At 45.9% G+C, this 16,446-nt stretch overlaps 1 protein-coding gene across 2 annotated transcripts in view; it reads left to right on the top strand.

The window, feature by feature from the left end:
- Positions 1–561: 561 nt before the first annotated feature.
- The window catches only part of tox (thymocyte selection-associated high mobility group box), a 65,571-nt gene continuing 49,686 nt past the window's right edge, over positions 562–16,446 (top strand). For both annotated transcript variants that reach the window (XM_080778735.1, XM_080778736.1), the window contains exon 1: positions 562–1,357. In XM_080778735.1, coding sequence (XP_080634861.1) covers positions 1,250–1,357 — 108 coding nt within the window. In that variant the 5' untranslated portion in view covers positions 562–1,249. The remainder of the gene's footprint in view (positions 1,358–16,446) is intronic.

Consider the following 16,446-nt stretch of genomic DNA (forward strand, 5'->3'; position numbering starts at 1 on the left):
TAAACTACTGATCATAAAAAAGAGAACAGCAGTTGTAATAATATACATTAGTTAGTAGCAGTATTTACAAGCAAGTTGGCGGCACCGTCCTCGACATTTCTAGTTTATTCATGAAATTCCTCCATGGAAAAAAAAGGACCCATTAAAAACACGCACGCACGCACGCACACTCACACACACAGTCACACACACACACACACACACACACGCACACACACACGCACACACACACACACGCACACACACACACACACACACACACACACGCACGCACACACACACGCACACACACACGCAAGGTGCACTTACACGGGCGCTCCCCCTAGATGGAGCCTAAGTTCAGAGTCCTGTCTTTGTGTGAATGGTGCAGACCTGTTCTCTCGGAGAGAGAACAGAAACAGAAACACAGTGGGGAGAACCGCAAACAGTCCCTCACTCTCACACCGAGACCCAACGGGGACGAACTAACTAAACTTACTCTTACCGCCTTTTAACCTCAAAACTTAACGAGGAACGGACTTTTTTTTTATTCATGCATGCTGTCCGCAGGGGACCCGCCTCGGCGTAATTTGCGTAAAAACAAAAGTCACTATACTTCTCGGATCCTTGTTTGTTTGTTGTTGTTGGTCCTTTTCTACTCTCTCTCCCTGGAGCAGAACAGTGGACCGTGGTGGACGTGTGGTGGGGGTCCAGTGGACACAACAGAACAGAAGAGAAGCCTTCAGTCAGTCACACTCGGGGAGAAGTTTGATCCTCACGTGTGAAAAGAAGCGACAGACAGACTGAGGATTATTTATTTATCCACTAAAACTTGGTTTACTCTTTGCCGCTGATCGCCGCATGACAACATAACAAGAAGAGGACTTTTCGCACGCGTTTGTGAATTCATCCTCCTGTTATTCCGAATAATAGAGGGGCAATTTAAACAACAGAACTGAAACGCATGTAGGCTAAAGTACTATTTGTGGTCAAGCCAATCCATTTCGTGTGGGATATATATAATAATAATAATAATAAGAGCGCCACTTGCGCACTCTTCGCCGTCTTATTTATTTCACCGAAACGTCTCTCAAAAAAACTGGTGAACGCGGTTTATTTTATCTATTTAAAAAAAAATAGATCTTTCCAACTCCAGCCCGGGATCCGTCCGTGTGTGAGAAGATTTCTAGTAAGAAATAGATAGAGAGAGAGAGACCGTTTAGCCGGACAAGGATAGAACCACGAGAGGGAGAAGTGGATGTGGTGAGCCATGGATGTGAGAGTTTACCCACCTCCTCCTCAACCCCTGGCCGCTCCAGAGCACCCCAGACTGGGCATGCAGTTCTCATCATACCCCGAGCTGTCCTTCGGGAACAAGGTGAGACAGACACACTGACTATAGACACAGTGATTCACTATTCTTTCTCTTTTCTTTTCCTCTCCTGTTTTATTTATATAGCTACACTTTTTGGGAGCTACAGAGCGCCGTACATACAAATGTACATTTTGACATTGTTGTTCAACCATTTTCAGCAATCTTAGTCTTTGATAGAGAAGTGTATTTTTATAAGATAAATCTATGACGGTCTTGACTCTGACCCAATGGCTCTAGCCTACATTCTCGGTCTCGGAGTTATATCGGCTGACACGTGAAAAGGTAGCCTACATGCTGACATGTTTTCTCAATCATTTTCAGCAATCTATAGTCTCGGATCAAGAAAGACTTATCATAGATGTATTATATAAATGCAACAAAATGCGTCATCTATAATATTCAAATTGATCCAATTGGAGTTATACAGACCCGTAAAAGGTCAATTTTGTTTCCATCAATCATTTTTCATCTAAATGATTATAATTTGTAGCCTATCTGTAATGTCGTTATGTGTGATCTGGATACTTATGAGCGGCCACACGTCTGTCATTTAATGAGAGCTTTAGTCAAACTTCAGCTGCATGTCTGCGTGCACAATTTGAAATTAATGGCAATTATAATTGTGTAATTGATAATTGGAGCTCCCATCATGCATCAGATCCAGTTGACGCTGCAGCCTAGAATAATGACTCTTCACTCAGGATATGGTGTTCTCTCTCTTTTTTAAATTGATTCAGTACTTTTATTAGTCAAAAACGACAATCAGCACGTGGTAGGCTTAGCTATTCAGTCAGACAGTAAGGCTATAAAACAACAAAATAGTTTCCATTGAGGTCCTATGTATGTATAGGCCTGCTCAATTCATCAACATGGCAGGATAACAATAACACAATCATGCATTCATCAACAAATACAAACCACTATTCTGTAGAATATGGAAATAAGGGGCAGTGAATGACACCTTTGTGTCCAACATATATCGCATTTATGTATAGTCTGCTCCTGCATAGGTGATTTTTCAGGCCAGCTTTAATTAAAGGGACACTTCACCCTTTTGCAAAAGAAAAGAAAAAATAAATGTTAATGACGTCTAGAAGATTTAGAACACTTTCCTGGGGGTCTTTATGTGTGTAATATGTGGTTTTAGATATTTTAGATTTTAGCAGTGAGTGAGTGAGTCTCTGATGTCATGGTCACTGCAGGGCTCAATTCCTTCCTGGACTACAATTCCCATAATGCTTTGGTCCACTGCTCTCAATTGTGGATAGGGGGAGGGCTGTTTTACTGAGGCCCAATCCCAATCCGCTCCCTTGCTGACTCAATGTGAGCCCTCACTGACTTAGCTGCGCGTTCATGTGAAGTCTGCGAGGGCTTGAGGGATCGGATGTCCCGTTTGAAATGGGTAAGTCAGCATCGATGCTGACTTTGGCAAAGAAATTACCCACAGTTCATAGCGTTGCCAGGGGAATGAGGGGGATCCTCCGAACGGCAATCATTTAAGTATGCAAATGAGTTATGTATCGCAATTAGAACGTCAACAAACACAATAGTGCTTTCTCACTGTTCTCAAAGCTAGGGAGACGGAATGGAAAGATAGGCTATATATTTAATAACAATAATAATAAGGGAAACATGATGAGAAATGACAATGCAATTTATAATGAATATTATTACAACCCCTATCACACAGGAAAGTGTATTTATGAAACTAATAATAAAACGATCAGCTTAAATACTAAATAGACATGATAAACATGTATAAATAGGCCAAGCATGTAGGTAGGCAGTAGGCACTGGCTGTGAATAAGGACAGTTTTGATGAAGTGATGCAAAGTGTCATGAATGGCCGACTCATCTTCAAAGTGCTGTCCCATTCCTTTCACAACAGTGTGGAGCCCTTGCAGCCTCTCACCCTCAAGCACTTACAGCTGACGTCACTAAAGTCAATGAGGGTTCAGGGCTCAGGGCTTGAGGGAGGCAATTGGGATTGGGCCTGAGGCCTCATGTAGTCCAGGAAGTAAGTGAGCCGAGGGAGGCGATTGGGCCTGAGACAACCTCACCTCAACCTGTAGTCCAGGAAGTAAGTGAGCCATGACATGCTAAAATCTAAAATATCTAAAACCCCATATTACATAAAGACCCCCAGGAAAGTGTTCCAAATCTTCTAAACGTCATTAACATATTGTTTTTTGCAAAGAGGGTGAAATGTCCCTTTAAGGTTTTAGTGTTACACCGTTGGCATACAAATGTGTCTTTCAGCAGTTTATAGCCTACACGCCTAATGCCACATACAGTATAGGCTATACTGTAGCCTATATGTTTCACACTATAGGCTACAATAGTGTCAGATTATTTATGAGTTCTCTTAAAATAGAAAATAAGTCCTGGAATAGTTTCTTTTCCTGTTGGCCTCGGGCTCGGGTTACATTACAGACATACTTCTGCAATGCGATAACCTAAAAATGATATTGACACACACACGAGCACATACAACACACCCGCACACACACACACACACACACACACACACACACACACACACACAGTCACACACACACACACGCACACAGACACGCACACTCGCGCACACGCACACAGAGCTATAGTGGAGGGAGGGCAGAGCAGGAAACAAGGCAACCATACAGTATAACAAATGACATCATTATGGAGTTGCACAACAGACCGTGCTACTGTACTAGTGTACATTGACTCATGTGGTCGGTTATCGTAAATATCATGTTGTTCTGCTGTCCAGGAACCTAGCTGTAGCTGCATGTGGTCACTGGTTGTTTGTAGCCTTCCTTGTAGCTGTCTAGGAACCTAACTGTAGCTGTGTGGTCACCGGTTGTATAGCCTTCCTTCTAGCTGTAACTGTGTGGTTGTAGCCTTAGTTCCTTCTAGCTGTCCAGGGACCTATCTGTAACTGTGTGGTTGTAGCCTTAGTTCCTTCTAGCTGTCCAGGGACCTATCTGTAACTGTGTGGTTGTAGCCTTAGTTCCTTCTAGCTGTCCAGGAACCTATCTGTAACTGTGTGGTTGTAGCCTTAGTTCCTTCTAGCTGTCCAGGAACCTATCTGTAACTGTGTGGTTGTAGCCTTAGTTCCTTCTAGCTGTCCACTGTGTTCAGGAACCTAGCTGTGTGGTCACTGGTTGTAGCCTTAGTTCCTTCTAGCTGTCCACTGTGTTCAGGAACCTAGCTGTGTGGTCACTGGTTGTAGCCTTAGTTCCTTCTAGCTGTCCACTGTGTTTAGGAACCTAGCTGTGTGGTCACTGGTTGTAGCCTTAGTTCCTTCTAGCTGTCCACTGTGTTCAGGAACCTAGCTGTAGCTGTGTGGTTGTATGTAAATCTTTCCCCCAAAGACACAGTATGTCACGAGGACAACTGAAGAGGATATATTCATTTCCGTTTTAGGACAGACTGAATAACTTATATACATGGCGTTTTTTTTTAACCACCCAGCATTCCTCCTATTCTGGGCGAAACATCCATCCATCCATCTTCAACCGCTTATCCGTAGTCGGGTCGATGTGATTAACTCCAACTGCTACCTTGGTCTGCCTTGAGGACCTCTCTAGAGAGACCTTTTGGTGTTAGCATTATGCTATGCTTTAGCTATTGGAAAATAGCAGATCTACAAGCTCGTAGCGCGCCACCGAGTGGCGCGCTACGAGCTTGTAGGTCTGCTATTTTTTGAAAAATCGACTGACACATAGAAACATAGCTTTTTCAGAAAACTGTCGGGATGTAGAAGACATTTTTTGGAATCTGATCTCAGGTAAAAATGGGTTTTAAACTTAAGTGACATATTAGATCAATTCCAAATATTAATCAATGTATTCTGAGGCCCCCCTGGGACTGGACTGAACCGGCACCCACTTTGAGAAACTCTGTATTATAACGGGCAACTACAACAGTCTGATATTGCCCTGTCTGGGGCCTTAATGTTTATAAAGTGTAGTTGCTTATTTGGGCTTGTCTCCTAATGCTGTTTAAACAAACCCCGTGGTTTTTCCAAACATTTTCACGACAAGGACCCCCAGATTAATGTGTAATTGTATCCCCATGTGAAAACATTTTGTGCCAGGGAACCCCGCACAAAAAAACACGTTTTTGATGAAAATAGTTAAATAGTGTAAAGTGGTCATATGGCCTATAGTAGTGGTTTCTCTTGTGGGGCTTGTTTTCATAGACCTGATTGATTGTTTCTATCTGGCAACGCTGGTGCACTGCACACAGTGCACAGCACTGTTTGTTTCTATCTGGTGCACTGCACACAGTGCACAGCACTGTTTGTTTCTATCTGGTGCACTGCACACAGTGCACACCACTGTTTGTTTCTATCTGGTGCACTGCACAGTGCACACCACTGTTTGTTTCTATCTGGTGCACTGCACACAGTGCACAGCACTGTTTGTTTCTATCTGGTGCACTGCACAGTGCACACCACTGTTTGTTTCTATCTGGTGCACTGCACACAGTGCACAGCACTGTTTGTTTCTATCTGGTGCACTGCACACAGTGCACAGCACTGTTTGTTTCTATCTGGTGCACTGCACAGTGCACACCACTGTTTGTTTCTATCTGGTGCACAGCACTGTTTGTTTCTATCTGGTGCACTGCACAGTGCACACCACTGTTTGTTTCTATCTGGTGCACTGCACACAGTGCACAGCACTGTTTGTTTCTATCTGGTGCACTGCACACAGTGCACAGCACTGTTTGTTTCTATCTGGTGCACTGCACACAGTGCACAGCACTGTTTGTTTCTATCTGGTGCACTGCACAGTGCACACCACTGTTTGTTTCTATCTGGTGCACTGCACACAGTGCACAGCACTGTTTGTTTCTATCTGGTGCACTGCACAGTGCACACCACTGTTTGTTTCTATCTGGTGCACTGCACACAGTGCACAGCACTGTTTGTTTCTATCTGGTGCACTGCACACAGTGCACAGCACTGTTTGTTTCTATCTGGTGCACTGCACAGTGCACACCACTGTTTGTTTCTATCTGGTGCACAGCACTGTTTGTTTCTATCTGGTGCACTGCACAGTGCACACCACTGTTTGTTTCTATCTGGTGCACTGCACACAGTGCACACCACTGTTTGTTTCTATCTGGTGCACTGCACAGTGCACACCACTGTTTGTTTCTATCTGGTGCACTGCACAGTGCACACCACTGTTTGTTCGGGCAGCATGTTATGTGGAATGGGTTGTATCTGCGAGCAGTCAATTAGCTCTGTTGTTAACTCACAGCCATATTATGTAACTTTGCACTCAATTCCTTCTATAGCGGCTGCAGTCATCGGCCACTGGAGTAGTTGTTTATCTGCAGAGACACACTGTGTGCTCTCGCTGTATTCTTGGTGTTTTCACCGTTAAATAAAAATGTCCCTGTCTAACAAAATATATCAATCAATCAATCAATCAATCAATCAATCAATCAATCAATCTGCAGTAAAACAATTTAGGGCAGTAGCAGCATCATACATCAACAGGGCTTTTTTATCTGCTTTTTGTGGCTTTTTCATGCCTTTATTGATAGATACAGTATTCTGACAGGAGACGGGGAGAGAGAGAGATTAGGAGAGACAGCAGCAAAAGGTCGTCGGGACCGGGAGTCGAACCGGCGACACACTGTCAGGGCCAGGCCGGGCATTTAGCAGCTACGATTTTGTAACCCACTTTTCACCCCTGTGTCAATTATCTAATGTGATCCTGGGCTCTACACACCCTCCACCAACCTAGTCCCCATATATGGGGGACAAGGGGAGAGCAACGGACTTGGACTCATTCATGCCTGAGTGTCCAAGTTGCTCCTTTACACCTGACAGGGGGGGAGTTTCCCCGGCCGGACGTAGCGCATGATGGAAGGAACACGTTATTCCAACCAGTTCCTTTCCCCTCCATCAGGCTGGCCAGGGGGAGGCAGTTTAGTGACCAGGATTACGGCATGTTCTTCTGTGAGGGTACCTACCCTAGGGGGACACGGGGAGAACATGCAAACTCCACACAGAAAGGCCCTTTCGCCAACCCCACCTTCGGGTATGGGTACTGATGACGCGGAGGAGGGAACACGCATCACACAGCGTCCCCAGCGGGAATCGAACCCAGGGCCTTCTAGCTGTGAGGCGACATCACTACCAACTGTGCCACCGTGCCCCTTCTATCTGGCGGCAAGACACTGAACCCCTAATTGCTCCCGATGTGCTGGTTGGTGCCTTGAGAGAGAGAGAGAGAGAGAGAGAGATTTCTGCTGCCATCGGTGTGTGAATGTGTATGTGACTCGGTGAATGTAATGCACAATCTCTGTAAAGCGCCTTGGATAAAGGCGCTATATATAAATGCACCATTTACCATTTCATATTTCTACTGCAACCGAGTATAGTATCCGGTCTCTGTCACATCATGTACTGTATACCGTGGGTACCGGCGTCATGTTTGTATAGCCAGCCAGGTTCGTGCTGAACCTGTTCATCTTCTGACCCGCTGAGTGGACTTGCTGGACTTGGTACCGGCGTCATGTTTGTAGCCAGCCAGGTTTGTGCTGAACCTGTTCCTCTTCTGACCCGCTGAGTGGACTTGCTGACCGCTATAGCCTCTGCTCACAGGCCTGTATAGGACGGTATGAATGGATGGACGGACGTCATGGACGTAACATCACAGTCACCGGTGCAATCATTGACAGACTGCTTTTAATTCTTCCCTGTTCCTCCGTCGCTGACTCAGTGACTCTGTGGGTGATTGACCACATAATCATTTACAGGCTGGTTTTGTACCCTTGTTGTTGTTTAATGGACTTAATGACAGCACTTAGCGATGTGCCTTAAGCACGCACGCAACACACACACACACACACACACACACACACACACACACACACACACACACACACACACACGTGCGCGCACAGTTTTTGTGTGTGTCTGTCCCGCGCATACGTTGGGTATATAGTACCGTCGTCCTTCAAACCGATTGACTTCAAACTCGGCATGCGTGTCACCGATGACGTGAGGGTGTGTCTGTCTGTCTGTCTGTCTGTCTGTCTGTCTGTCTGTCTGTCTGTCTGTCTGTCTGTCTGTCTGTCTGTCTGTCTGTCTGTCTGTCTGTCTCACTAAGCTTGTGTAGATCTACACTGTTGTAGTTGTCTGACAGTTGTAAGTAACTCAAGTGTGATTGTCTCTCTGAGACTGAAGTGTGTTTAAGTGGTGGTCTTATTGGCCCGACGGTTTGACACACGGTGTGGCATGACTGTGTGGTACCGGCTGCTGTTTCTGTTGCTGCTGCAGCAGACCCATGTCTCATAACTGTACTGGCCGTTGTAGAGAGAGAGAGAGAGAGAGAGAGAGAGAGGAGAGGGGGGGAGGGAGAGAGGGAGTGCGAGCGAGCTAGCTAGCTTATAAAGAGAATGAGGGAGAAGGCTAGAGGATTGGGGGTAGGGATAGCAGAGAGAGAGAGAGAGAGAGAGAGAGAGAGAGAGAGAGAGAGAGAGAACGAACAGAGGGAGAGAAGGCAGGTTGGGGGTAGGGATGTTGTAGCAGAGAGAGAGAGAGAGAGAGAGAAGAGAGAGAGAGAGTTAGTTTGTGGGGGGTTGGGCCGATAGGTTTGTACTATATTTCTCTGTCTTTCTTGATTCGGCTCTCTGTCTGTCTGTCAGAGAGAGAGAGAGAGAGAGAGAGAGAGAGAGAATACATAAATATATCTGAGAATAAAAAAGAGACGTGTATATGTCATGCATCTTTTGTTTAGCTTTTTTGGGTGGTGCCGAACCGCTCCAATGACTGGCCGTGTGTGTCTGTATGTCTGTCTAACAGTGGCATATTGGTTCGACCTCCCATTAGTCCGAACATTACTAACACTATCCTAGTCCGACCATTAACTAACACTATCCCAAAAGCCTAACCTCACAGGAAGCCACAGGGGATTTGTAACCCGCAGCACGGGCGATTTGTAACCCGCAGCACTGGTGGGATTGACGGGAGGTCTAAGGGCAGTCCCCATACCGTTGTCAGCCAAACAGCGGTGTTGTTGAGCAGCCTGCACCGCTCAGTTCACACGGGTGTGATTTTTCTTTTGTCCGTCTGAGTGTCAGAGAGAGAGAGAGAGGCACAGAAGAGCTATAGAACGACATGTGACGTACGTATACCGATGCATGTGTATGTGGACTTACTTGGGATGTAGCCTCATAACACCATGCACACTATAAAGCGCCGCAGTCCCGCCCCCTCGAGAGACCCGGATAAGAAATCGCCGTTCATTTCCCCCATAGGCATTCCTTAAAGTATATATTTAAAGACGGTTACGCCGCGGACAAAGCCAACTCGGATCGTGACAAATCATGACGTTGAACACAATATTTTGGGGCCGATCAAATCATTAGAAAGAAGAAAAGAAAGTCAAGAGACAACACTATTTGTTTGTTTTTTTCTTCTTATAAATTATTTGATCGGCCCCAAAACATTGTGTTCATTGTCACGATTTGTCACGATCCTAGTTGGCTTTATCCGCGGCGTAACCGTCTTTAAATAAATTCTTTAAGAAAAGCCTATATGGGAAAAATGCATTGCGATTAATTTCCTGGGCCACTCGTCGTTCTGAAAGGGGGCGGGACTGCGACGCTCTATAGAGGTGTGCGTTGGCACCGCCCTCACCATTCGGTGAAATGGTAAATGTTGCATTTATATAGAGCACTTTTATCCAAAGTGCTTTACATAGAAGATGTTCTGCGTTAAATTCACATCCATAGTTCATGCTACACCAATGGCGGCGGTTCTCGTCCACTCTACCCCTGAGCCACGGCCGCCGTAGCGTAGCCTGAGCTAACATGTTAGGTTTCTGGTCGACGCCCATCTGGAAGGGTTGACTCCTCCCACTTCTAGACCAGAGCGGCCAATGCGTTCCTCCAGGCTTTCAGGCTACAACCGCAACGATTCCATTCTACGATGCGTCACACTTTTCATGTATTAGTGCAAACGGGTGCATGAGAACTAAATTATACCACCATCTGGTGTCTGAATTGTGTACTGCAGGACCGCCAGCCATGCAGTCATTTTATATCGGAGGCACCTTTTTAGTTTGAAAAGCCGTTTCACTCGGAAAACCGAGAGTCAGGAAGTGAATAATCGCTATATGTATAACGGGTGCCGCGAATGTTATTTAATTCATCCAAAACATACATTTAGTAACCGGTGGATCATATAATGTCGAGAAAAAAGGAGGCACGAATCAAGCTTGTTTTTGGTCCAAAAAGAAGAATAGAGAATTTACGATTTCTAAAAACTTGCGTTGCAATATAGATGGCATGACAGAGACGGCAGAATTTACACTTCCGATTTCTTTTTAGTTTGAACAATGGTCTAAAAATGAACCTTTTTTTTGCGGTCTCTCTCTCTCTAGTAGGGGAGAGAAAGAAGAGAGAAAAGAGAGAGAGAGAGAGAGAGAGAGAGAGGCCCTAATGTAAACACACTTGATTGTGGAAGCTGTGTTAGGTATTTCTAAAGCAAATAGACGAGAGAGAGAGGAGGGGGACGACGACACACACACACACACACACACACACACAACCCCCCTAGCTGCTCCCTAGTCTAGACAGACAGACAGACAGACAGACAGACAGCGTCAGTCACTCCTCTACAAAGTAGGGTGATCATGGAGTCGGACAGCCATTGTGAGGCTATAGTCTCATGTATAACCAGACAAACCATTCCACAATCTATCGAAGTCTGGAACTACACCTCCCGTGTGTTACAGTTATGTGTTTGGTAATATTATGTTGATTTATTAGTTGATGATTAGACACATCACATGCGGAAACAACGGTGGGACGTTGCGGTGGAACATGCGCTGCTCCCGTGCTCGCGGTTTAATAGGGTTGGGTATAGGTTGTCGGTCTAATGACAGTCGGACCAATGCTATGTCTACATTAAAAAAAATAAAGTGAATATCCATTTCTGCTAAGCAGCAGGCTATAATGTGCTTAGATGATTTCTACTTGTATTAGGATCAATTTGCGCGACTGTAAAGACTAAACGGATTTTACGAACCTGTGAGGGTATACCTAGTACCCTAGGGGACACGGGGAGAACATGTGAGGGTACCTAGTGCCCTAGGGGACACGGGGAGAACATGTGAGGGTACCTAGTACCCTATAGGGGACACGGGGAGAACATGTGAGGGTACCTAGTACCCTAGGGGACACGGGGAGAACATGTGAGGGTACCTAGTACCCTAGGGGACACGGGGAGAACATGTGAGGGTACCTAGTACCCTAGGGGACACGGGGAGAACATGTGAGGGTACCTACCCTATAGGGGACACGGGTAGAACATGCAAACTTGAGGTAGCGATCTACAGAAATAAACCACGGACGGTGCATTTTGCGCTACTTTTTTACGACGCGACGGACAATGGACCGGTTGACTCAATCGTGGCGAAACCGTGGCTCTCTTTCTCTCTCTCTCTCTCTCTCTCTCTCTCTCAGAACTTTTCCAGACAGTCAAAGTGTTGCCTTACTGTTACATCGGACTAATTATCTGTCTGAGCACATCCACAGCGCGTCTGTCCCGTCTATCTGTCCGTCTGGCTGTCTTGGCACGCGACGGGTTTGGGATGGGGTGGGACACGACGCAAAACATTCCGTCCCTCTCCCAATAAGGCCCGTTGCCAGACGACCCCTCGGTCGACCCTCGAAGACGATTGGTGGGGTATTATACCTTCATTCTGTGGGCTCGGCCCCCGGATCCTGGCCGCCGGCGCCGCCGTTCGATTGGTCGAATCGCAGGGGCCGAGGCAACGAACGAGCACTCCTGGTTGGTGGAGAGATGCCAAATGGAACAGATGGGGGTGTGGGGGGGGGGGGGGGGGGAGATAGATCTCTGCCAGCAGAGACTAATTATCGGGATTTCTTTTCCAAAACAAACATATTGCAATCAAATCACATATTGCAATCATTCCCATATTGTTCTGTGTGCGTGCGTGCGTGCGTGCGTGCGTGCGTGCGTGCGTGCGCGTGCGTGCGTGCGTGTGTTTTGGATGAGTTCCTGAAGTGCTCTTCGTGATTTTAAGAAGAACAAAAAAAAAGCTAGTTGTTGTTATATTTTATACTTCTGCGGTCTGTCCTTGTGCAATAATTAACAAATAATATTTATACGCCCGGCGTGGCCCCATAATTACTGCAGGTTTATCCAAGACATGTTTCATTCTGTTGAAATGTTATAATGCTTATCGTGTTCCTTTTCTTCTCTCGCACAGTTATTACTCCTGGAAGAGAAAAAAAGTCCTTTGCTTTTAAAAAAGAAACTGATTGATTTTTCTTTCGCTCGTCTGTCATTTTTCCATTACCTCTGAGTCAACCGCTAAAGAAGCTGTGTGTGTGTGTGTGTGCGTGCGTGCACGCGCGCACTATACAACGCTCGCAGGTGCGTGTGCGTTCTTCCTCGAGTTCTGCTGGACTCTGGATCCCATTTGGTTAGAAACGGCCATTGTTTCATCAAAGTCCCATAGTAAACTATTACTGAGAATTCATCTGTCAAATAGTGTAGCCCTTAGTGTCAACCTATAGCTCTGGTCCTTAAATAATCTTCTCTTCCTGTGCTCGTATGAAATGCAGACCAGCCTCTCGTCTGTAGCGAAAATAAAAATTATATGTTTCGCTACTCACTGATACAAAGGCGGCTTGTGTTATTAGAGAGCCTAGTTTCCTTAGTGGAAGCACTCTGAGCCCCCCGCCACACATATATATATATATTTTTTTTACTTGAATTTTTATCCCACGATTTTGTAACCCAGTTTTCTTTTCACCCAGTGCCAATTATCTAATGTAATCCTGGGCCTACACTTCCTCTGCCAACCTGGGGGGGGGGGGGGGGGGCAGCGGACTGACCTCATGCCTCCTTCTATGCATGAGGAGTCCAAGCTGCTTCTTTTCACCTGACAGACGGGGAAATTTCCCCGGCCGGACGTAGCACGTGGAAGGGACACGTTATTCCGACCAGTTCCTTTCCCCTCCCATACATATTTTATAAAGCACTTTTTGGCCAGAAAGGGATTTGTTTTTCACCGGAAGAAATATACTTTTAGTTACTCCACTGCGCCCTCTACCGATATTGCCAACAGAAAAACCCCATAGACCAGATTTTTCCTTCCATTGAAAGAAAATCCCTTTCTTAGTGTAAACTAGGCTTTCTAATAACACAAGCCGCCTTTGTATTGGTGAGTAGCGAAAAAGGTTATTTTTTAATTCTTTGCTACAGACGAGAGGCTGGTCTGCACTTCATGCGAGCGCAGGAAGAGAAGAGTAGCATAGCTCTAATGCAAAGACATTAAAGCTATGGACCAGAGCTCTAATGTGAATGCATTAGAGCTATGGACCAGAGCTATAGTGTCAACCCCTGAAAACGTGTCTGGAGAAACCAACGAGCTCCCTTTGTCCATATAGCACAACATTAATTTGTCCTTACATTTGTGTGACACTATAGTATGTAGCATGACGACAGAGTAGGCAATTCTTTCACGAACAAAACGAAACAAAAAAAAGTTTAAGCCCTTGATTTGGTGAGCTTGTGGTCCAGCAGTCTACTCAGAGTCCTCGGGATGGAAGCGTGTTCTGTAATTGGCAGTGGGCTTATTGGATAAATAGTGTTTGGACTAATGCCCTCAGCATGGAACCATGTATTTTAATGCTTAGACCCGCTGCCATTTAAAGCCATGATGTCGTGGGAGTGAAGCTGTGGATAGAGTTCTCCACGGGCCTGACTAAATTAAAGGCCCGGTCTTAACTGGGCCCGGTTCGGCCTGAGGCCTGGCCCGGCCCAACACAACCCCCGAAAAGGTGTCACTTATATGGACTTGATGTCCTCAGAGTCACGCTTTGAACTGAGCAGATTGGACCTTCCGTTCCCAGACGGACAGAACATCTTGAGAACCGGTTTATTTCCCGTTAACAACACGGGCTATGGCGGTCTGACGGCAACAAACTAGATGCCTGAATAAAGTTCACTTTGAGCTGCATCCAACACTAACCGTTAGACCGCAGGGGCAGTTGACACTGTATAGGGGCAGTTGACACCATAAGGGCAGTTGACATTTTTTGGGGGGTATCATTCATTCATTCATTCACAGAACCCAAGGCTTTGGCCGGGCCCAACATCGTTGGGTCGGGGAGGGTCGTGTTCGGGGGAGAATTTGAGAACTCTTGCTGTGGATCATGTTGGGAATGAAGCTATGTGGAACCATCGTTATCGTTGCTGTGAAGCATGAACCTCTTATATATATATATATATATATTTTACCTTTTTGTTTGTACATGTTAACGCCCTACTTGATCATACTATACATACTTCTGTATACTATACATACCTCCTGCTGCTACTTCGTGCTATTTCTGGAGTCCTGAAAAGTAACAGTTGTGTTTGTGGGTTTCTACTCGACTGAGAGACAATGAACCCGGGCAGTTGGTGGTTAGTTAAGGTGCAACACTTTTCAATGGTCGACTTTTCATAGGTGTGTGTGTGTGCGTATGTCTGTGTGTGTGTGCGTGCGTGTGTGTGTCTTCCTGCAGCTGTTCTGTCTTCTGTCTTTGTTCTGTTGAAAGTATTTAAAAGGCACCTATCCCCCTTTGATTCAACCCTATGCCTCATTGATCTCTGTGTGTGTGTGTGTGTGTGTGTGTGTGTGTGTGCTATTGTGTGTGTGTGTGTGTGTGTGTGTGTGTGTGTAAAAGATACAATGGATTTGTTGTTTTTGTGAGTGCATGTGTGCTATTGTGTATGTGTGTGTGTGTGTGCTATTGTGTGTGTGTGTGTGTGTGTGTGTGCACTGACCAGGTCCGGTTTCATTCCCTGGCAGCTGGTGTATTAACCCTAGGCTAGCCGTGGCGCTGCGTCGGGGTGTGGCGGTCGGGCGGCTGGCCGGCGTAGCAGCACCGCTCGGTGACATCACAGCGATGTGAGTCTGGCTGGAGCTCCAGACCTGAGACCAGTGTTTTTGCTCACTATAGTGTTGCTCTTTTTAACCCACTCTGACCTGAGATCAGATTCTAAAAACGTCTTCTAGTTTAGACAGTTTCTAGTTGTTTCTATATGTCAGTCGTTCTTCGATTTTTCAAAAAGAGCAGACCTACAAGCTCGTAGCGCGCCACTCGGTGGCGCGCTATGAGCTTGTAGATCTGCTATTTTTCAATAGCTAAAGCATAACATAATGCTAACACCAAAAGGGGTTGTTTCAGAGTATATTCAGTTTTCAACGGGCCTGAAAGTGAAGGCCTGGCCCCTAACTGGGCCGGTCCCCCGGCTAATTAGCATAATTCTAGGCACCGACCCGGGCCCTAAAACGTGTCGGGTATAGGGTGGCCGGGTTTGGGCAGAATTTGAGAACTCTAATCACAGAGTTTAAAGGTTGAACCGCCATCTTCATAATACATGAATAAATACACAAACAGACAGAACAGAGTTATTACTTTTATTACTTCGTGGCCGAGCCCGACCCCCCGAGCGCAAGCGGGGTTGGGTTTCGGGCAGACTTTAAGAACCATTGGACCATGGGTCGGCGGTTCGAATCCCGGCTCCTCCTCCTCCTGTCCACATGTCGAAGTGTCCTTGGGCAAAGACACTGAACCCCAGATTGCTCCCGATGTGCTGGTTGGTATACCTTGCATGGCTTCCGCCGCAATCGGTGCATGAATGTGTGTGTGAATGGGTGAATGTAATGCACAGTCTATGTAAAGCCCCTTGGATAAAGTTTAAAGGCGCTATATAAATGCACCATTTACCATTTCTCAACCTGTTTGAAACCCCTGTTGTGGCCCCTCTAACATAGACATAGAAAGGCAGATTGTGGCCCTTCTCCCTGCAGTTCCAATATGATTATTTTGGGGCGGGTGAATGATCTCTCCTCTGGCCCTCTTGTGTCTTTTACAGCAAAAAGAAAAACCCCTGAAAGGTGAATATATATGATAGTATAGTTTTATTTTTCCTTGTTTTAAAATGAGAAACTATAGGAGACCGAACAAAAGGTCCACCGGAGTAATTTCCCATGAAGAATGACAGTTGTTATTGGAAAGTCTGTCGGCATGCATTAGCACAGACACACACT

Source organism: Protomyctophum bolini (genome assembly GCF_963924005.1).
Source record: "Protomyctophum bolini genome assembly, chromosome: 12".
NCBI lineage: Eukaryota > Metazoa > Chordata > Actinopteri > Myctophiformes > Myctophidae > Protomyctophum > Protomyctophum bolini.